The sequence below is a fragment of the Neltuma alba genome, unplaced genomic scaffold (assembly GCF_004799145.2).
Source record: "Neltuma alba isolate B1F8T4 unplaced genomic scaffold, ASM479914v2 tig00007855_pilon, whole genome shotgun sequence".
NCBI lineage: Eukaryota > Viridiplantae > Streptophyta > Magnoliopsida > Fabales > Fabaceae > Neltuma > Neltuma alba.
In genome coordinates this window covers 48,983-69,687 of record NW_021634884.1, presented here as the reverse complement: position 1 = coordinate 69,687, position 20,705 = coordinate 48,983, and the positions used below count along the sequence as shown (strand labels likewise).

Below are 20,705 nucleotides of genomic sequence, written 5' to 3'. Positions count from 1 at the left end.
TCCAAATCTTGAAAGTTTAGTTTCTGCATTATTGCAGCTTCATCCATCTACTGCTGAAGTATCAAAGCTCGAACCCTTAAATTTGAAAAGCTGTAGTAATCTTGTCAGTATTCTTGAAACCTTGTTTTGTCTAAGCAACTTGGAGATTCTAAAACTGACTCGCTTCTCAAAACTCGATCATTGTTTGAATTTTTCCCCTTCTGAAGAGCTTGATAAAAATGAATCTACTCATCAGCAACCATTTTTTTGTAGGAGACAGAAATTATATAGACAAAAATCTATTTAAGTGCTTTGGTGCTCGGGAATGCCATATCATTTTCCAATCATCTTTGTTTCTCATACCTCACTTTCTCTTCCTCTGCTTCTATCTCTTTCCTTCTAAACTCTCTGTTTGTGTTTGTCCCTGTTTCGCTTGTTTATTGAACCAAATCCCTTTGTATATTCAAGTAACATTATTCAAGTAATATTCTCAAGCCGTAAAATCCAATTTGTACTATTACTACCTCATCAACCTGATGCTGCTCTTATCTGCATTAATTATTTGAATTTTCCTTATATTCCAGAGATTGGTCTTCCTAATACTCGCTTTTTGCTCCAAGCCACCACACTCTGCTTTGCTATGTTTCCTTCCGATTCGCCCATTGGCCAATGTCAATATTCTTCCTACCCGAAAGTGATTATTTTTGGCCATCCACTTGCATTATCCTTGCTTAGTTTGCTTTACACATATTTTATGCAATAAAATAAAAATCATATCATTGTTGACCCCTCACTTTTTCTTTTGCGGGAAAAACAAAAGCAACTTAAATGAAACCAGGCCAAGCTGTGGGGATGATAAGAAGAACGAAACAGGGAAATCACTTCCACCTCTCACCTTAGGAAATTTGATTCATCCTCTTACAAGTTAGAAACAAATTTGATTCATATGATGCTTCTAGAATTGGAGATTTTTATTATTTATGGGTAGAAATTTCAATTTTTTATTCTGCGGAAATTGAAATTAAACTTCTGATTGAAAAATCACTTGGGATAGTTCTAGATCATTAATTATAATATCTCATTAAACTTAAGCGCAAGCAGTAATGTACGGTATGGAAGAGAATGTACTTGGTTCAAGGAGTTGACTGCCATAAATGAGAGATAGGTGGGGTGCGAAAGCCATACCCTTGCGTAGAAATTAGAAAGCCCTGTTCATATCTCTTTCAGGGCAAGTTCCAAGAAATTTCCACATTAAAAATCCTCCCTTGCTTTCATTTTATTGTTCTCTTTCATCTCTAGAGCCATTAAGAGATGTTCAAAAGCTCAGCGAGAAACATCGACTCCAGTGAGAAAGGCAGCTGATGATCAAGGCTAAAAGGTTATAGACACATGGAAAGTCTCGTTAATGGATCATCATCAAGGCCGATTCATGTTTATATAAGTTTCAGAGGAGATAATGAAACTTGCAAGTTCACAGATAGGCTCTGGGCTGCTCTTGAAACTGACGATTTAAACAAATTTTGGGATGACAAAAAGCTCGAGCTAGGTGATTCCATCTTTCTTCCTCGTCATTTTCTTAAACCAATTCGACAATCCAACATTTCCATTGTTGTGTTCTCCAAAAACTATGCTTCATACATATGGTGCCTTGAGGAGCTCTCTGACATTGCTGCACGCATTCATGAACCACGATATACTGCTTTCCCAATTTTCTGTGATGTCAATCCATATGAGGTTCTAAAAAAAAAAATAACTATTTCGAAAAAGCTTTTGCTAAACATGAACAAAGGTTCCCAGCAAATTTACGCAAGCTACAAATTTGGAGATCAGCAATAAATCAAGTGGTCAATCTCTCTAGCCGGCATGCACCATCTAAGTAAGTAGATTTATCTTGCTTGTTTGTCTATCAATTGTTGAACAAGTTATTAACTGGGCACCTATTTTTGGTTTTACTTCAGCCCATACCCACAAGTTATTGATGACGTTGTTAGAGAGGTCAAGAAAAAGGTTCGTGAACTCAGTATGTTGATGCAGACTTAGTAGGAATGCAATCTCGAGTGAGAGAAGTAGAAAAGGTTCTAGAGTTGGGTATGAAGGATGAAATTCGAATTGTGGGCATTTGTGGTATGGGTGGGATAGGGAAGACCACTCTTGCTGGAGTTCTCTATGATAGGATCTCCCACCATTTTTATGCTTCTCGTTTCATACTTAATGCATCTGAATTTCATAAGGTCGCAAGCCAAGAATATCTCAAAAATAATATTCTTGTGGTTATTGATGGCATTCATCTTCGCTTATATCTAAAACGGATGATCTGGTTTATAAATTCTAAGAGATTAGGCGGAGGGACTAGAATCCTCATAGTAACTAGAGATGAAGGGGATCTTAAATCATTTGGGAAGCATTATTATATTCTCAGTGAAAATATATATATATATATATATACACTTTAGACAGTAATTAGTTTTTTCTTGATCAAAATTTTCAATTCTCAAATTCTCAATAGGCAAATTATAAACAATTTCAAGTAATTGTTGGTCAATTAGAGTCCGTTTGGTATGGCAAGAATCTGATGAAAGAAAAAGAAAATCCTGATTTTCAGTCGGTAGCGCACGTTTAGTAGGCAAATTTTCCAGGAACCCAATTTCTAGGGATAGTGAATTTTCTTTTATACTACCTCCGGTCTTTAATATAAAATTTCGTTTGAATTTTATTTTGGTCTTAAATAAAATCCCAATCTATTTTGTCTCTCATATTTAAGTATTTTTCTTAAAAAAGTCTTTCTAATAGTGATAGTTTTAGTTAATACATTTAATTAGTAAGAACATTTTAAGAAAGAAAACACATATTCATTACAAATAACTAACTTAACTTATTTTCTTAATTTTCTCAAATTAGTCAACTAGCTTTTATAATTAAGATAGAAGGTAGTACATGAGAAGCAGGGGAAGCATGCTTCTTACGCAATTAAAAAATTTCAAGGACAAGTTTGCCTCTCAATAATATTGGCTCATGCTCTAATTCTTCTTATCCATTTTTCTTGTTTGAGCTAATGGTTGAGAGGGTGGAGAGGGACACTGCAGTTGAGATGAAAATGGGCACGTGGGACGCATGCTTCCCATTCATTTTGGTGGCCGGCACTATAAGGAAAGTTGAAAGACAAGTGTGTCCTCAAAATAAGGAAATATCCTTGGCTTTTTTTATGAGCATGCTTCCCATCCATTTATATTTATATTGAATATTTATATTTCTTTATTAAAATTTTTTGTTCCTTTTTTTTTGAATTATTGAATTTTTTAATAGTCTTGTTATTTTGTAAGGTTAAAAAGTATTTTTTTAATAATATTATATTCTTTTATTAACGGTAATATAGTAAAATAGCTTAATTTCCAATTTATTTTGATCCAACCAAATACAAAATTTTTCATAAACCCTTTTTCTATTCCAATTCTTACATAATAGACCCTCAACCGTAAATTTTTCATTTCATTCTTTTTCATTATTTTCCATTCCTTTTTATTCCAACCAGTTGTTTCTACAAAACAGGCTCTTAGGAAAGCAAATCGGTGACTACGTGATGAAATTGGTGCTTTTATGTTTGAATCCTGCCAATAACATTGTAACCTAGTAATATAAAAATTCATCTGTAAATGACAGGTTGCATATTTGATCTCACATAATGTTTTCTAAACAAACTAAGAAGAGTTAAGTATAGCAAAAAGAGCTAATCTTTTATAACATAAAGAATCCAAGTTCAAATTATCACTCGGAAAAGTATCCATATTTAGTACTCAACATTGTGTTGACTAAGATTGTTCTACTAGGAGTATACTTTTATGTTAAAAAAATAGCTAAACAGCTGGGAAAAAAAAAAACTGAACACGTATTCTACAAAAATAATAAATGAATAAATAAAAGAAAAGATGTCAAGCACTAATTACGAAAGGGGCATGCTTCGCTGGGTCTTATGTGTCAAATTTTTGCCTGCTTGGCAATTCAACAACTTTGTTAAAGTAGCGTACCTAATAGTCAAAAGAAGAAGAAATAAACAGAATTTTTAATTTTTAGTTGTAATTCTTGTCAAAGGTGCGAGCACTTGCATAGCGACTGGAATCGATTCTTCGTCTCTGTTTCGATGCAGGGTCCCAGAATTTTCTCCTTAACAACCTTCTCTTCTTCATTTCCTTTAAGGGTTCTTATTTTATTGCTCTTTTCCATTCGCTGAGCTTTATAAGCAAAGTGAAGAATTGTGATTCTACTCTATCCAGCTTTACTGTTGAGAAAGGCGCGACAGATCATGAGAGTGACAGAGGAGAGTTGCATCGGTGGATCATCATCATCAAGGCCAATCCATGTTTATCTAAGTTTCAAAGGAGATCATGAAACTTGCCGATTCACAGATAGGCTTTGGGCTGCTCTTGAAAGTGACGATTTAAACACCTTCTGGGATGACAAGAAGCTTGACCCAGGTGACTCCATCATTCTCCCACCTCACTCTCTTAAACCAATTCGACAGTCCAACATTTCAATTGTTGTCTTCTCCAAAAACTATGCTTCTTCTATATGGTGCCTTGAGGAGCTCTCTGAGATCGCCGCACGCATTCATGAAACCCGATATACTGCTTTCCCAATTTTCTATGATGTCCATCCATCTGAGGTTCAAAACCAGAGCAACTCTTTTGAAACAGCTTTTGCTGGACATGAACAAAGGTTCACAGCAAATTTGCGCAAGCTACACAATTGGAGGTCAGCAATGAAACAAGTGGCCGATCTCTCTGGTTGGTGTGTACCGCTAGAGTAAGTCATTAGTTTTTCCAAAATCTGGGAGTCTCAATAAGCAAATTATACTGAGATCTTCCTGAAGCAACTGTTTATCAATTGGTGTTTTAATTTTGTTTTTCCTTTATGCAGGCCAGAGCCGCAAGTTATTGATGACATCATCAGGGAGGTCAAGAGAAAAATGCGTGAATTATTTTATGCTGATGTAGATCTAGTAGGGATGCAATCTCGAGTGAGAGAAGTAGACGAACTTCTGGATTTGGGTTCAAAAGATGACACTAGAGTTGTGGGCATCTGTGGTATGGGTGGAGTAGGGAAGTCAACTCTTGCGAGAGTTCTTCATGACAGGATCTCTCATCATTTTGATGCTTCTTATTTGGTACTCAATGCCTTTGAGTTCGATAAGGCATTAATGCTAAGAAATCCCAAGAGAACTCTCATAGTTCTCGATTGTGTTAATATTGATATTGTTTTAGGATTGGTTACTTCGGTAAGAGAAAACCAGTTAGTTGGAGGGAGTAGAATCATCATAACAACTAGAGATGAAGGAGTGCTTGGAATGTTTATGAAGTGTTATATTTATAGGGTTAAACTACTGACCAAGAACGAAGCTCTTCTATTATTTTGTAGAAACGCTTTCAAATGTGATTTTCCAATAAGAGGTTATGAGGAGCAAATAAATAGTGTGCTCCAATATGCTAATGGCCTTCCATTAGCAATTGTGGTAATGGGCTCGTTGTTATATAATACAAGAGTCTCAGAATGGAGATCTGCTTTGGTTGCTATCAAAAAGGCTGCTTTCCGTATTATCATGAATGTCCTCATAGAAAGTTTTGATGATCTGAATTTTGACGCCAAGCAAATGTTTCTAGACATTGCATGCTTTTTCACTGGGAAAGAGATTAAATTTGTGGAAGGAATTTTGGACAGTACTCAGCCAGTTTTATATAGTTATGGCCATCGAGGGAAGTACTATATGCAAATTTTCATCGACAAGTCACTCATGACCATTATAGATCAAAAGGTACACATGCATGGTTTAGTGCAAGAAATGGGACGAGAAATTGTTCGGCATAGATTCCCTGGTAAGCCAGAAAGGTGGAGCAGATTATGGGATTTTGATGATATTTATGATGTTATGCAAAGTGGCAGAGTAAGTTGTTATAACATTTTTTTGTTTGGTTGAAACATTAATATATGGTGTACTAGAATTGGAAGTAATCTGATTTTGCATCATTTTTATGCAATTTATCATCAGGCTATCTATGAAGTTGAAGCAATAGTCTTGGAGTTAGAAAATTCACATGGGAGTACATTGAGAGTTGAAGGTTTATCATACATGCCCAATCTCAGACTACTCATATTTCGTAACGTGAAATTTTCTGGAGTCCTACACAGTCTTACAAGCAGGCTCCGATATATTTCATGGCACCAATATCCTTTCACATCATTGCCATCAATATTTAATCCATGTGTCCTAAGGGAATTGATTTTGACTGATAGCTGCATCACATGCATATGGAATAATGCAAAAAAGGTACCTAATATTTATGGGCTAGTGTTTGTGTGTAAAGTTTTCTATGAAAAACTTTAACCCTCCTTCTTGCATCATTTTCAGTTTTTGCCACATCAGCGATTCCCCTGGTTGAGAAACTTGAATCTTAGTGGCTCCAAAGATTTAACTGAGATGCCAAAATTCGGAAATAATTTTCCAAAGCTTGAGAGGTTAGATCTTGAAGGATGCGTTAAATTATCAAAGCTTGATGTGTCTATCGGTTATCTTTCAACTCTCAAATTCTTAAATTTGAGAAATTGTGTTAATCTTTTTAGTATTCCAAATCAATTATTCTCTTTACCGTCTTTAGAAGTTATAAATTTAGCTTGTTGCTCTAAATTTGCATATTGTTTGAAGTTTTGTCCTCCTGAGGAGCTTAGTGAAGGAGAAACCATCGAGCAAGTGCCTTCATGCAAGAGACAGAAGCTATGTTAGAGAAGAAGTCATACAAGTGTACTTAGTATTCAGTAATGCTATGTAATTTGTGTTAATCACTGATTTATTCTTTTTTCTTTGGTATTGAGATTTAAAATTTTTAATATGTAATTTTTTTCATGATAAATTTATTTTTTAAGAAAGCATTAGTTATAAGATTATGTATCTATTAAAATAAACATTAATTAAATGTATAAAAATTTTAAATTAAATCCAGACCATCCAAAATCAATCTGGATGGTCCAAATTAAGATGAGCAATCCATTCTCATCATTGTGATGAGCATGAAATGTGCTCCCAAAAACCACAGCTAAATGACTTCTATGTAATGGGAATAAATTCTCTATTGCTTGCAAGAATTTCTTAGGAACAACAAATATAAGGCTGAAGAAAGCTGTGGAAATGTTATGATTTGGAAAAGTTGCCCACTGATTTGCATAGACTCATGAATCTGCGTCAATTTTGATTTTCGTCAAACCCTGAAAAGTTGTTCAAATTTCTGGACGCTTCATAGAAATCTTATCAGTTGAAAAAATTGAGCATACAATCAACTGCCAATTCCTTCCTTGAAGAGTTGAACTTCCCTGATTGAATCACTGTCAATAACTTCATTATTAATTAAAATGGAGATAGAAGAAAAATGTGAGTCTCTCAAGTCTTCTACTCCACTCTAGATATATGGATCTAATTGTTGAATTGATTTTAGTTCTAAATATAAGACCTATTTTTTATATTTATCAATTTTTCCAAAATTATCTCTATGGATCTCTCTCAACCATAATTAAGTAAAAGAGAGAAGATATTAAGAAAGATAATTATGGTATTTTAGGAAAAATATTTCATGTTTCTTATAATTAACTAACTTATTCAACTTCCTTAATCTAATCAAATTAGTTAAATAGGCCTTATATTAAAGACCGGAGGAGTATTCCCTAAGCTTTAGTTATTAACGTTGTATGTCTGTTGTAATAATCTTTTAAATGATACAACTTCCGGTTTTTAATATAAGAGTTAAATAACCTATTTGTGAATATAAAAAAAATTAATTAAATTAATTATTTGTAATAAATATGTATTGTTTTCGCTAAAATACTTTTATTAATTATTTCTATTAGAATGGAAACTATTTAACACGTGCAATCACCATGAGAATTATTTTGAGAAAAAAATAAATAAATATAAAAAATTCATTTGTAATATAATTTATACTATAAAATGTATCTTTTGCTTAGAATTGGAAGAGTACAATTAATTTTCTTTACCATACGGTTTTAGTATGGCCCTTGTATTTAGAAATGGGGGAAACAGGTCCAAGCAGCAGACACTAAGAAAACACGCAAGTTTGGATCATGTTCGCCAATTCAACATGATTTGAGAACAAAATTAAAATTAAAATATCATTACACCATATAATATAAAATTTATAACCCATTTCATTTACCATTTACTATTGTAGTTATTGTATATATTCTCTCCGCTTTTTATTATACGACAAATTACAGAAAAAACAATAAGTTATAGGAAAAATGACCCCAAAACAACCATGAAAGTTAAAAAATTCTAAATAAAGTATTTTCATAAAAATGTGGTTATTTGAAAGTTAATTATTGTCAAAACCTATTAAAATGTATGATTTGAGATTTTGCATTTTTTACTATTTGTACTTGTCATTCTCCCTAAGTTATACAGTGAAATACTAATTATAGTTTCTTCAAATTGTTCCAATTTAAAATATGAAAAAAAAATTTCACTATCATTCATGAGAATATAATTAACATTTTTTTTTGCCAGCAGAATATAATTAACATTTCTAAATGAATAGATTTAATTTTTTGACATAAGATTACTGATTCAACCACTTTTTTTTTTAAAAAAAAAAATTTGGTACGCTAGTTAATAGAATAAGGGTCTGTTTGGCAAGGCTTAATTTGGGCTTAAAAGCTGCTTTTTTTACTTATAAGCCCGATTGGCTGAGAGGTTGTGTTTGGCTGGGCTTAAAAAAAAAAAAAGCAACTTATACACTTTAAGCTCCAAAACGTGTGGTCTGTCTTAAGTTAAATTTTGTGGCTTATTTCCTTACTGTAGGAGCTTATTTTTTTGATCGTTGAATGGGGGGTCATTTTCACACTGGGGCCTCTGTCATTTTTTGTTTGGCTGGTGAAGCTTTTTGCGAAGGTGAGGATCTAGGGCGCCTGGTTTCCCGAGAGCATCCGTAATCCATATGGCCTGGCTCCACGACGTTTGAATAATGCTAATAATTAAGAAAACATCGTACTTAACTTTTCGTTTGAAAAAATAGAAAATAAAAACCCCTAATATAAAAAATTATAATTTAGAATTCTTAATTTAAAAAATAATAAATAAAGACCTGATTTTATATTATAAATATAAAATTTTGATTAAATATCTGAAATACTTCTCAAACTATAGGAAATGACAAATTCAATTTAGCAATATAAGATTAAATTTTTATTTGTTATTTTTCAAGTTGAAAATATTGATCATAATTTTATATATTAATGGGTTTTTGTTTGCTATTTTCTTTTTTTGTTTTACCCTGTTTTGCTTTTTTTATTTTTAATATTTTGCCCCCAAGGCACGAAAACAACCCGCATTCTCAGCCTAAAGAAAAAATCTTTGGCTTGCTAAATTATTTTTTTTCATTTTTCATTATTTATTAAAACTCATATATATTTTGGTCATTTTACAACCAAACTTACTTTTACTCAATCATAATCCAAACAACTTTTCACCAATATCACTTTTGCAAACGGGTTTTTCTGAACTCCAATCCAAACATAATTCAACTTATCCAATTTAGCTTTTATCTTACTTTATTTATCCATAAACTGTTTTTTAAATAAACAGCTTTTTCAATAGTTCATTCAAACGAGCATTAAAAGTACTCAGTAATAAGATAGGGGTATGGTACGTAAGACCCGTCCCCTATGCAGTATACTTTGAATTTGTGTTTGACCTCCCCATGGAACGCGGGGGTCGTCCACATTAAACGACTTCGTATTGCGGCCCCCAAAATTTTCCCGCCTTTTTTGTTTTCTTTCCCATTTCTGGCTCATCTCGGAACGCCAGCTGCGTCAAATTCAAAAAATTGAAAATTCATCCTCTTCTTCACTCGCTGCACTGCAACCCGCAAAGGCTAAGCGCCCGTTCGATTTAGAGTTTCGATCTCCGAAATCCTTTCGCTTCTTCCATATATTCATTGAGGTACCTCCAAGCGCAGAGTTCATAATCTTTACTCTTGCCCTTTTGTTTAAAATTTTCACCATTTTTCTGCAAGTCTTATTTTTATTTTTCTTTCCTGCTACAACTCGCGGGTCAAGAGATGTACATCAAGGAAATTTGCTTGGAAGGCTTCAAATCGTATGCTACCAGAACTGTTGTTCCAGGTTTCGATCCCTACTTCAATGCCATCACGGGGTTGAACGGTTCCGGCAAGTCGAACATACTTGATTCGATTTGCTTTGTACTTGGGATCACGAATTTGCAGCAGGTTCGGGCTTCTAACCTGCAGGAGCTCGTTTATAAGCAAGGACAGGCAGGAATTACAAAAGCTACGGTGTCGATTGTGTTTGATAATGCGGATAGGAGTCGGAGCCCTCTTGGGTATGAAGACCATCCAGAGATTACAGTGACAAGACAGGTTTCTTTCTTTCTTTTTAAGCCTCCCCCCTGATTTTGTTTGTTGATTTTTGTTTCGCTGCTTATAATGCTGTAAAATGTGTTAGTTTGGCTTGTCTAGGCAGTGTAACGACCAATATCTTTGGCACAGTGATATAAAAGTATCTGTTTTAGAATCACAGTTCGAACATGATAGTAGGTCTTTGATTTGTAATTACATATTTAGCTAGCAATTCACTGACTTCTCATTTGTGCGCCATGGATGTGTTTGGGGGACAATGCCAGATTGTGGTTGGAGGAAGGAACAAATATCTGATCAATGGGAAACTTGCCCAGCCTAGTCAAGTTCAAAACCTTTTTCATTCAGTGCAGCTGAATGTTAATAATCCACATTTTCTCATAATGCAAGGGCGCATCACCAAGGTTTTAAATATGAAACCACCAGAGATATTGTCGATGCTTGAGGAAGCGGCAGGGACAAGAATGTATGAGACGAAGAAAGAGGCTGCACTTAAAACACTTGAGAAAAAGCAGAGTAAGGTTGATGAGATTAATAAGCTTCTTGACCAGGAGATACTTCCTGCTTTAGAGAAGTTAAGGAAAGAAAGGACACAGTACATGCAATGGGCTAATGGCACTGCCGAGTTAGATAAGCTGAGAAGGTTTTGTGTTGCTTACGAATATGTTCAAGCAGAGAGGATCAGAGACACTGCAGTGTTTGAGGTCGAACAAGTGAAGGCCAAGATAGCCGAGATTGATGACTCTACTAAGACCACAAAAGTGGAGGTACAGGCAATGGAGACCAAAATGGCAAGGCTGGCAGCAGAAAAGGAAGAACGCATGGGTGGGGAAGTGAAATCTTTGTCAGACAAAGTAGATGCACTTTCACAGAATCTCGTGAGGGAGACATCTATACTAAATAATAAAGAGGATACTCTGAGAAGTGAAAAATCCAATGAAGAAAATGTAAGCTAGATTTGGCTTTATCCATTAAATTATTTGATACATTTCCTGCTGTCCTTGATTTCAAGATATCGTCAATTTTAATGCTGTTCTGTTTTATAATTTGCCATTTGGAAAACTTAACAATGACCTCACTTGATAATTGTTATTGTGATGTTTTAAGATCGTCAATAATATTGAAGACTTGAAGCAATCTGTTGAAGAGAAGGCCTTAGCTGTAAAAAAGGCTGAAGAGGGTGCTGCTGATCTGAAGAGGAGAGTTGATGAGCTTTCTAAGAGTTTGGAGGATCATGAAAAGGAATACCAGGTAAAAAGATGATTATATTGGCATAATTTGATGTCTAGCAATAGTCGTCAATTCAGGATTTTGATCCTAGTCCTTGAAACTATTGGCAGGGTGTATTAGCTGGGAAGAGCAGCGGAAACGAGGAGAAATGCTTAGAGGATCAGCTAGCTGATGCAAAGATAGCAGTTGGGAATGCTGAAACAGAAATGAAACAACTAAAAACTAAAATTAGTCACTGTGAAACAGAACTGAAAGAGAAAACACATCAATTAAGGTCAAAACAGGAAGAAGCTACTGCTGTAGAAAATGAGCTAAGTGCTAGAAAGAAAGATGTGGAGACTGTGAAGATGCAATTGGAGTCTCTTAGTTATAAAGATGGCGAGATGGAATCTTTGCAGAAGGTTAGACAGGCATCTCTTCTAATTTCTTTACCATTCAAATATATTCTAATTTTTCATTTAAATAAAAATATATGTTAACCAAACTTAAGGAGCGCGCATCTGAGATGGAGTCAGTGCAAAAGTGGAAGGATGAAATACGCAAGCTTTCAGCACAATTAGCAAATGTTGAGTTTACATACCGTGACCCAGTCAAAAACTTTGATAGGTCAAAGGTGAAAGGTGTTGTTGCGAGACTCATCAAAGTAAAGGACAGGGCTGCAATGACCGCCTTGGAGGTCAGAGTTAGACAACTTGGTATCTTTATGCCCAAGTTTTAAGTCGAAAATTATACATATTGACCCTTTTGATCGAATCTTTTTTAGGTTACTGCTGGTGGAAAGTTGTTCAATGTTGTAGTTGACACAGAAAATACTGGAAAACAGCTACTGCAGAACGGTGATTTAAGAAGAAGAGTGACAATTATACCTTTAAACAAAATTCAGTCTCATAATGTTCCCTCTAGAATTCAACGAGCTGCTTCTAGATTGGTTAGTCACAGCATTTCTTTTTCTCTTGGTGCATTTTGGTTTCATGATTTTTTAACTACTTTTTGCTGAAAATTATTGTTACTTTAATTTCAGGTTGGTGAGGACAATGCTGAGCTGGCACTTTCTTTGGTTGGTTATGAAGAAGAATTGAAGGTATGCTTCTTTGAATTCATATGGTATCTGGTCAAATGAAAACATCGGTGCTGAAAGCCAGTCTCATTGTTATTTCAAGTTATTTTCTTGATCTTTTCATCAAGTTTTATTTTATTGTATCTGATTAGCTGTTAAAAAACTAAGATTTATGGACAACTTATATAGATTATTCTTTTTCTTTTTTTTTACTTTATATTAATATTAATTATTGCCGTTCTTTTTAATGGCATTTGTTACAGAGTGCGATGGAATATGTATTTGGTTCCACCTTTGTTTGCAAAAACACTGATGCTGCTAAGGAGGTAATGATCATGTTTGCCACTGTGATTGTCATGAGCAACATACATTCTGGTCGTAATACTTGACTGTTGTTTGTTTCTTATATACGTTGGATTTTAGATATTCATAATCTTGGTTCTTCTTTGCACTCTATTATTGATTATGAATTCATAACAACTTGATTATTTGTTTTTATCAATGAGCATTGGGCAACTATTTTCCCTATTATTACTGATGGTTTTTATTTTAAAAACGTGCTCGGTATTATCCATGTGACCTTTTCTAGCCCGCCTATAGAGTTGCTCAGTTTTCCTTGTACTCTGTTGATCTTATACTAGGTGGCATTTAATCGGGAGATTCGAACCCCCAGTGTCACTCTTGAAGGGGACATATTTCAGCCAAGTGGTCTTTTGACTGGTGGAAGCCGAAAGTATGGCACAGCTTTGTTTTCATTGATTTATGTCTGGATGTTGCACAAGTATCTTGTTGACTTATTATACTTTCAATAAGAGCTTCATAATGGAAATCAGATAACATGTGATGCGTTTGCAAAATTTTGTATTTTCTACATGATTTCTGTTTTCCACAATACAAGTGAGGCGGTCAGTCAATTAGCATCTGAATGCTTGCATCTGTATATCTTCTATCTTTTCTAGATACTGCCAGGTAACTAGGTAATTTAGCTTCACAGTGTAGGCTAATCAATCAGCATCTCAATGCTTGCATCTGAACATCTTTTATCATTTTTATATACTAATAGATAATCAGGTAATCTAGCTTCACGGTATAGGCTTATTGTGGCAGGGGTGGCGGCCAACTTTTAAGGCAACTTCATGATTTAGCAGAGGCTGAGTCAAAACTTTCAATACATCAAAGAAGGCTGTCTGAGGTTGAGGCAAAGGTATGCCCTGAGTGAATAAACTAGACAATGATAATCTTGTTTTATTCATGGAATTATATATTAGACATATTACAGGCGTGCTTGGTGGAAAAATTAAACTCTTTACCATTTAGTGTTTGATACTGTTGACCTAGTTTCTGAATTGAAACTTACTGAATCTCCTTATTGAAGTCATCCCTTCTGTGATACAAGCTGCAATATATTTCCGCCTTGTTTCATGCAATTTGTACGCAACGTGGTTGGCAACTGTTTCTGCTTAATAGATAGATAGAAGAATAGATAGACAGAATCGAGAAAGAGGGTAGAGAAAGAGACTCAATCCAATCTTCCGAAAGCCTAATTACATTCTATCTAAAGACCATTAATTTACAGTCATGGTTATTAACAACTTACCCCTCTAACTACCTAACTACGCTTGACTGACTCCCTCATTTATTTATAACTGCATTTTTATGGTCATGGTCATTAACAATTGTGAGTAATGATTTTATTTTTGAAAAATTATTATGCATTTAGGAGAGCATAATCACTATATCATGCTCTAATAGTATGTAACGGCTAGTTGATGTTGATTGTTATCGAGAGTTCTTTGCGGATTGTTTGATTTTTGGTGATCTTATGTAATCTCGTTACTTTAGTGTGCTTATTTATATGAGCTCAGTTTGAGGATATTTCTTACTTTTCTTACTTGGCTTTCTATCTTGACATAACAGATTACAAAGCTTCTTCCTCTTGAGAAGAAATGGAAAGACCTCAAAACACAGTTGGAGCTTAAATCATATGATCTTTCATTGTTTCAAAGCAGAGCTGAGCAAAATGAGCATCATAAGGTTTGGCTTTTTTCTTTCATTACAGAAATTGATTCATAAAGGCTGTGATTTTACCTCGATTTCGTTTCATTGTAAAATTTTTAATTTTCCTCAATGTTATTTATCTTTCTCACTTTGCTTCCTCTCTGCTCTTTTGCCTCTGTAGCTTGGGGAACTAGTGAAGAAGATTGAGCAAGAACTTGCAGAAGCAAAATCTGCAGTCAAGGAAAAGCAAATCATTTATGAAAACTGTGTGAAGGCTGTTTCATCGCTTGAGAAATCAATTAAAGAACATGATAATAATCGTGAAAGTAGGCTAAAAGACCTGGAGAAGAAGATAAAGTCATTCAAATCCCAAATGCAGTCATCTTTAAAAGATCTTAAGGTTTGTTTAAAGTTCCAAAGGTTTATGATTATTGTTTGTGACTTCTTTGAGTTAAACTATCTATATTGATTTATATCCCAAGTCTCCGTCCAATGTCCTCAAAGAGTTGCGCTTTTGGAGCTTATGCTTGGAAGTCATTAGTTCAAAAATTGGCCAAGTGGAAGGATGGAGTTTATGCTGACCAATACGTCTGATAGTTTTGATCAACTTCTGATTAATAATGAAATGGAAGAACGTATCTCGGCATTTGAATTTCAGATGAATGGGGAAGTAATAGGAAGTTGAGATGAGATTTTAATACTTTTCTTTTGTTTTCCTCCCGATAAAGATGGTTGTTAAAATAATCTCTGCAGCAATTATTACTTGATGGATTTTGTAATGCCTCCTTGCATGAATTTTTTTTTGCCCCCTGTTAGGGACATGATAATGATAAGGAGAGACTTGTGATGGAAATGGAAGCTGTTATTCAGGAGCGTGTGTCCTTGGAGAATCAATTAACTTCTTTAAGGACACAAGTTCATAATCTTGAATCAGAAGTAGAAGAACAAAAAATAAAGGCAAGTGTTGCGTTTATTTTGGTCTGTTCTTGTTCTCTACAGATTAATTTGTGTCCTTACTCTTCTAAATTGCAGGTTGCTGCTGCAAGGACCGATCATGATCAGGTTCATTCAGAGCTAAATTCAGTTCGCCTAAAAATGAAGGAATGTGACAAGGAAATAAGTGTTATCATCAAGGAGCATAAAGTACTTGAACATAAACTCAGTGAAAATAATCTTGAAAGGAAGAGAATGGAGAATGAGGTACTTGTTTTAAAATCGTTTTTATTACTCCTTTAAAAGTCAGATGCTAAACAACTTTCCTACTCTTCAAGGTAAAACGGATGGAGATGGAACAAAGGGACTGTTCGATCAGGGTGGAGAAATTGATAGAGAAGCATGCATGGATTGCTTCTGAAAAACAGCTGTTTGGCAAAAATGGGACTGATTATGATTTTTCTTCTCGTGATCCCAGTAAAGCAAGGGAGGAACTTGAGAAGCTACAAGCTGAGCAGGCTGGGTATGGGTCTTTGAGAATCTATCCTTTATATTACTAGAATTGATCTACACCTTATCATACTATTGTCTTCCATGAAACAATAATTTTCCCCTTGCTCCCTTATGAAGGCTTGAGAAAAGGGTGAACAAGAAAGTCATGGCGATGTTTGAGAAGGCAGAGGATGAGTATAATGATTTGATGTCCAAGAAAAACATAATTGAGGTTTTATACCCAGTCTATTTCAACAACTTTATACCTGTCTTGCATATATTCTCATTCCGTTATTATCTTGCTTAGAATGACAAGTCTAAAATCAAGAAGGTGATTGAAGAGCTAGATGAGAAGAAAAAGGAAACACTAAATGTTACCTGGGTTAAAGTCAACAAGTGAGTATACTTCGCATTTGTCTACTTGAAAGATTTTATCTGATTGCCCTCTTCTATGTGAAACCGGTCAACCCTGATATTTTTGTTCTGTTTATTCAGGGACTTCGGATCCATCTTTTCTACTTTGCTTCCGGGGACAATGGCGAAGTTAGAACCTCCGGAAGGTTGCAGTTTTCTTGATGGTCTTGAAGTTCGCGTTGCGTTTGGGAGCGTGTGGAAACAGTCCCTGTCAGAACTAAGCGGTGGTCAAAGATCACTCCTTGCACTTTCTCTGATTCTCGCACTGCTTCTTTTCAAGCCTGCTCCAATTTACATCCTTGACGAGGTATGCTTTACATGAATTCGTTTATAGGTTTTATTTGCTTAGACCAAGTTGACATGGGCTTCCTTGAATATTCAAAGAGGCCATAATACTGGCAGTTAGATGGGCCTATAATATTTGCCATAGACAAGGAAAAACTTGAGTCTATTGGTGTTTGCAATTTAAAAAAAAAGGAAAAGTAAAAAGAAAAAAGAAATAACTAGTAGACTTGAATCCAAATTCCAAATCATTTTATTAGATAAAGTAGAAATGTGAGTAAGGCTAGGATTTTCCACTACAAAGCAAGATAATCAATTGTTCTTTTATTTAAATTTCTATAGAAGTGGAAGTTCCAAGAATAATACTTATTTTTAATTATTATAAAATAAAAATCGGAACATTATGCAAAATAGATAACTAGTAAACATGAGGGGAAGAATCTGAAAAGGATTTCCCAATCCACTGACTCCAAAGCCGTGAGGAAGAGCTATTTCCAACTTCAAAGGAAATCAAAGTTAAAATGGATGTGCCTAAGATATAGCCTTCTAGGGAGTTGCATGGATAGCCTTGATCGCACTCTTAGCGTCCCGAATATCCCGCGAACTCCACATTTTCTCTTAACTACCATATGCCATAAAGAATCCGGCTCCAGAAGAAACCGGCGGCCACTTAGCCAAACCCATTTGCTTTCTCACTTTATTATCCTTAACTGCTTCATTTGCTACCAACAGAAGAAAAAGCCAAATGAAAAAACAAAAAGAAAAGAATATTTCCACGTCCTGCTACAAATGCACTTTGGTCTGAACATAATATTAGAAATTCCGTGTTTTGAAATTTTGATCATACCATCTTGGAGTACTACTAATTTTTCCGTCTTACATAATGCTTGTGCTTGTGCAGGCATAATTCCTTTTTGTTTCTTTTATGTTTGGTTTCCTACGACTCTTAATTTTGCATCTGCTATTATTTCCTTCACAAATACTTACGAACCAATGATCGTACAGCAGGGCCTAGTTATACTAATTGTTGAATTGGTGGCAGGTTGATGCGGCACTCGATTTAAGCCACACACAAAACATAGGGAGAATGATAAAGACCCACTTTCCTCACTCCCAGGTAATAGGATTGATGAAGGCGCTATGTTATTAGTTTTCTTTATTTCATGCAATACTTCCCGTTTTAATTTCAAGAAACTCCTTGAGATTTACATGATAAAATTTTTGTTGTTGAAATCACCAAAGGGAAATAAAAGAGAGAATCTTGTGAGGGGTTCAATGTTGATTCCCCTGAATTTACACTATAGCACAACCCAACCATGTATATTTCAGCTTTTGCCATTCTTTTTTTGCGCACCACTATGCACCCAAAAGTTTGAATGATGGTATATTTTCATTTTGATATATTAATTCTTCAAAATGACATGGTAATTGGATAACTGATAAGATATGACCATAAACTCAAGTGGAGTGTCAAATATGTGGAAGTTGTTGATTCTTATTTTTTGTTACATACCATGAGGGCTTGAATTCTTGACTTTTGCCCACCTCACCCACTCAAATCCTCGCTACCTGAGCTAACTTTAGGTGGTAGGATGTTGTTGATCCTTATCAACCGTAAGCAACCATATGTAACCAGACGCATCTTCCTCTCTTGCTCTATATGTCTATATATGTGGAAATGTAACCATGTCTCCGTATGTTCTTTGGTTTGCAGTTTATTGTGGTTTCACTGAAGGAAGGCATGTTCAATAATGCAAATGTTCTCTTCCGGACAAAATTTGTGGATGGTGTGTCAACGGTTCAGCGAACTGCAACAGCTAGGCAGAGCAAGTGATATATCGAGGTTACTAATTTGCCTTCTATAAATCGTCTCTACTTATAACATGAGATATTGAGTTTTAGTTTGATCTGTTGGAGATAAATACCTTCCCTTGAGAATTGGAAGATATTGGTAGTCGTTAGTTATTTGCTTTCGTAATCTATCCATTCTATTAGATGACCCGGATAAAATGGTTATCCATAATCCTTAAACATCTCCTAAATCATTCCCCTAACCTACAACCCTCCAGAAGTATGTGTCGAATGAACAGGATTAAATTTAGCCCAATTTTTAATGGATTGTTATGCATGGAATATGGATATTCTTAGGATACATCCACTGCTGGCGAAGTTAAATCCGCCTACTCACATCTGCTTCTTGAGAAGACAAACCTTTGTCTGATTGTCTTCCTAATTAAGAGTTAAGACCATAGCCATGTTATTTCAATTCTGAATCATGTGGCCATAATTTTTATTTTTAATGTGCATGTCCGTTTATTTTTTTATGGATTCAAAAACCCAAAGCATAACTAAAGTGACAAGAGAATAGAGTTTATTAGAATTGTAATTTCTGATTTTCGATGTCTATTTCTCAATTTGAAGTTATGAACCACTTTGGGCGTTCATATGATCAAATTTCAGATTAACTGTTATATAATAAATATTAATGCATACTCTCACTAACCGGATAATTTTGTACTTCTGATTTATGTTCAGATGGCCACGTGTAGCAAATTGAAGCCCTGTAATGTGAAGCTGTGTACAGAAGCTAGAAAGGACAAAACATGTTTGAACCAGTGGATGTAATGTTATTATACATTTGAATGTTCAGTTAGTCTGTACAAAATTTGTATCAGGCCCAGGACATAAAACCTTCTGAGAAAGTTTATTTATGTTGTTTAATTTAGTTCTGGGTCCTCCTGTTTCTCAATGTTACTCTAGAATCTAGAGAATTGTTCGATGTACTGGGATATGCATTTATTATAGGGAAAATGACAGCAAAATGCCATGTGAATTTCAAAAAGACAAATAAGGCACCTGAATAAGCAAAATGACAAATAGGGCACTGGGTATCAATTTGAAATTTAGATTTTTAGCCTAACTACCAAATTGCCCTGTTTGAAAGTGAGAGAAAGGAAAGAGGAAGATGCTGATGAAACACGGGAAGAAGAATGTTGGAAATGTTATTATCTTACTCATCTGTATTATCATTCTGTAGAAATTGTTGATTTGGTGGGTTTTGGTTGTGGAAAAGAGGATTTGTAGTAAGAGAGGGAGTGGACCTGTAGGAAAGAAGTTGATAGCGGGATTTGGATTATTCATTTTGGTGACTGTTTCATGGTGAAATAGAAATAGGATTATTGCATTTGAGGGTTTATATTCAGTATTTGGTGAATGATGAAACAGAAATCAGAAAATAGTGGCAAGCAATTATGTAATGTAACTGTTGTCATATACTTGCTGGTTTTTGATAAATCTCATTACGTGAATAGTAGATTTTATTATACATGTAGTTAATTATAAAAGTTAATAATTTGATGTTTATTGTGACGTATTTCAGGTGTACGTTCACTGAATAATTTATTTATGCTTACAAGTTGCCTTTCCAGTGAAAATAGGTTTATAAAACCCATTGAAGAAGTAGTCATTTTCACTATAAGTTGTAAATCATATTATGTGTTTTGTAAAATTCAGCGTGAAATTTTATTGATGGTGAAAATTAAGTTACTCATCCTTCAAAAATATGTTGCAAAATCTATTAACAAAGCGATCACTTTTACTACAAAAATTGTAAATCCCAGTATATGTTTTGTAAAATTCAACGTGAAATTTTATTGGTTTTCAGAAACAAGTTGCCCATCCCCTGAAAACTGATTACAAAAGCCATCTAAGAAGTGGTTATTTTCACTATAAAAGTTATAAATTTCACTGTGTGTTTTGTAAAATTCAGCGTGAAATTTTATTGATTTTTAGAAACAAGTTGTTCATCCCCTGAAAAGAGGTTGCAAAACCCATTTAAGAAGTGATAATTTTCATTACAAAAGTTGTAAATATCACTATATGTTTTGTAAAAT

General features: G+C 34.6%; 3 protein-coding genes across 5 annotated transcripts; all 3 read left to right on the top strand.

The window, feature by feature from the left end:
* Window positions 1–1,368: 1,368 nt before the first annotated feature.
* LOC114753336 (TMV resistance protein N-like) lies at window positions 1,369–1,815 on the top strand. Its single transcript, XM_028942025.1, has one exon. The coding sequence runs from the start codon at window positions 1,369–1,371 to the stop codon at window positions 1,813–1,815; it is 447 nt and encodes a 148-aa protein (XP_028797858.1).
* Window positions 1,816–4,143: 2,328 nt separating this feature from the next.
* On the top strand, window positions 4,144–6,423 carry LOC114753329 (TMV resistance protein N-like). The gene is made up of 4 exons (XM_028942004.1): window positions 4,144–4,776; window positions 4,891–5,911; window positions 6,017–6,086; window positions 6,377–6,423. The coding sequence occupies exons 1-4, from the start codon at window positions 4,277–4,279 to the stop codon at window positions 6,421–6,423; spliced, it is 1,638 nt and encodes a 545-aa protein (XP_028797837.1). The 5' UTR covers window positions 4,144–4,276.
* A 2,605-nt stretch (window positions 6,424–9,028) lies between these two features.
* LOC114753330 (structural maintenance of chromosomes protein 2-1-like) lies at window positions 9,029–19,610 on the top strand. Of its 3 annotated transcripts, none has more exons than XM_028942008.1 (21): window positions 9,029–9,033; window positions 10,982–11,353; window positions 11,514–11,657; window positions 11,747–12,037; window positions 12,127–12,312; window positions 12,400–12,564; window positions 12,658–12,717; window positions 12,957–13,019; window positions 13,335–13,426; window positions 13,801–13,897; window positions 14,611–14,727; window positions 14,873–15,091; window positions 15,508–15,648; window positions 15,724–15,891; window positions 15,963–16,147; window positions 16,255–16,348; window positions 16,424–16,512; window positions 16,612–16,837; window positions 17,855–17,929; window positions 18,527–18,638; window positions 19,348–19,610. In XM_028942008.1, the coding sequence occupies exons 2-21, from the start codon at window positions 11,006–11,008 to the stop codon at window positions 19,359–19,361; spliced, it is 2,886 nt and encodes a 961-aa protein (XP_028797841.1). In that variant the 5' UTR covers window positions 9,029–9,033; window positions 10,982–11,005; the 3' UTR covers window positions 19,362–19,610. The 3 variants fall into 3 exon arrangements, with proteins under 3 accessions (XP_028797841.1, XP_028797838.1, XP_028797839.1); XM_028942005.1 differs by lacking the exon at window positions 9,029–9,033 and adding an exon at window positions 10,028–10,409 and having other exon boundaries at window positions 10,673–11,353; XM_028942006.1 differs by lacking the exon at window positions 9,029–9,033 and adding an exon at window positions 10,028–10,409 and having other exon boundaries at window positions 10,673–11,353; window positions 18,527–18,655.
* The last annotated feature ends 1,095 nt before the right edge of the window (window positions 19,611–20,705 follow it).

Excerpts from the sequence above, each read along its gene's own strand:
- LOC114753336 (XM_028942025.1), top strand. The coding sequence starts at position 1,369 with ATGGAAAGTCTCGTTAATGGATCATCATCAAGGCCGATTCATGTTTAT.
- LOC114753329 (XM_028942004.1), top strand. The coding sequence starts at position 4,277 with ATGAGAGTGACAGAGGAGAGTTGCATCGGTGGATCATCATCATCAAGG. Across the intron at positions 4,777-4,890 it reads GGTTGGTGTGTACCGCTAGA|GCCAGAGCCGCAAGTTATTG; the intron begins GTAAGTCATTAG and ends TCCTTTATGCAG. Across the intron at positions 5,912-6,016 it reads ATGTTATGCAAAGTGGCAGA|GCTATCTATGAAGTTGAAGC; the intron begins GTAAGTTGTTAT and ends ATTTATCATCAG.
- LOC114753330 (XM_028942005.1), top strand. The coding sequence starts at position 10,092 with ATGTACATCAAGGAAATTTGCTTGGAAGGCTTCAAATCGTATGCTACC. Across the intron at positions 12,718-12,956 it reads GTTATGAAGAAGAATTGAAG|AGTGCGATGGAATATGTATT; the intron begins GTATGCTTCTTT and ends CATTTGTTACAG. Across the intron at positions 13,427-13,800 it reads TTGACTGGTGGAAGCCGAAA|GGGTGGCGGCCAACTTTTAA; the intron begins GTATGGCACAGC and ends TTATTGTGGCAG.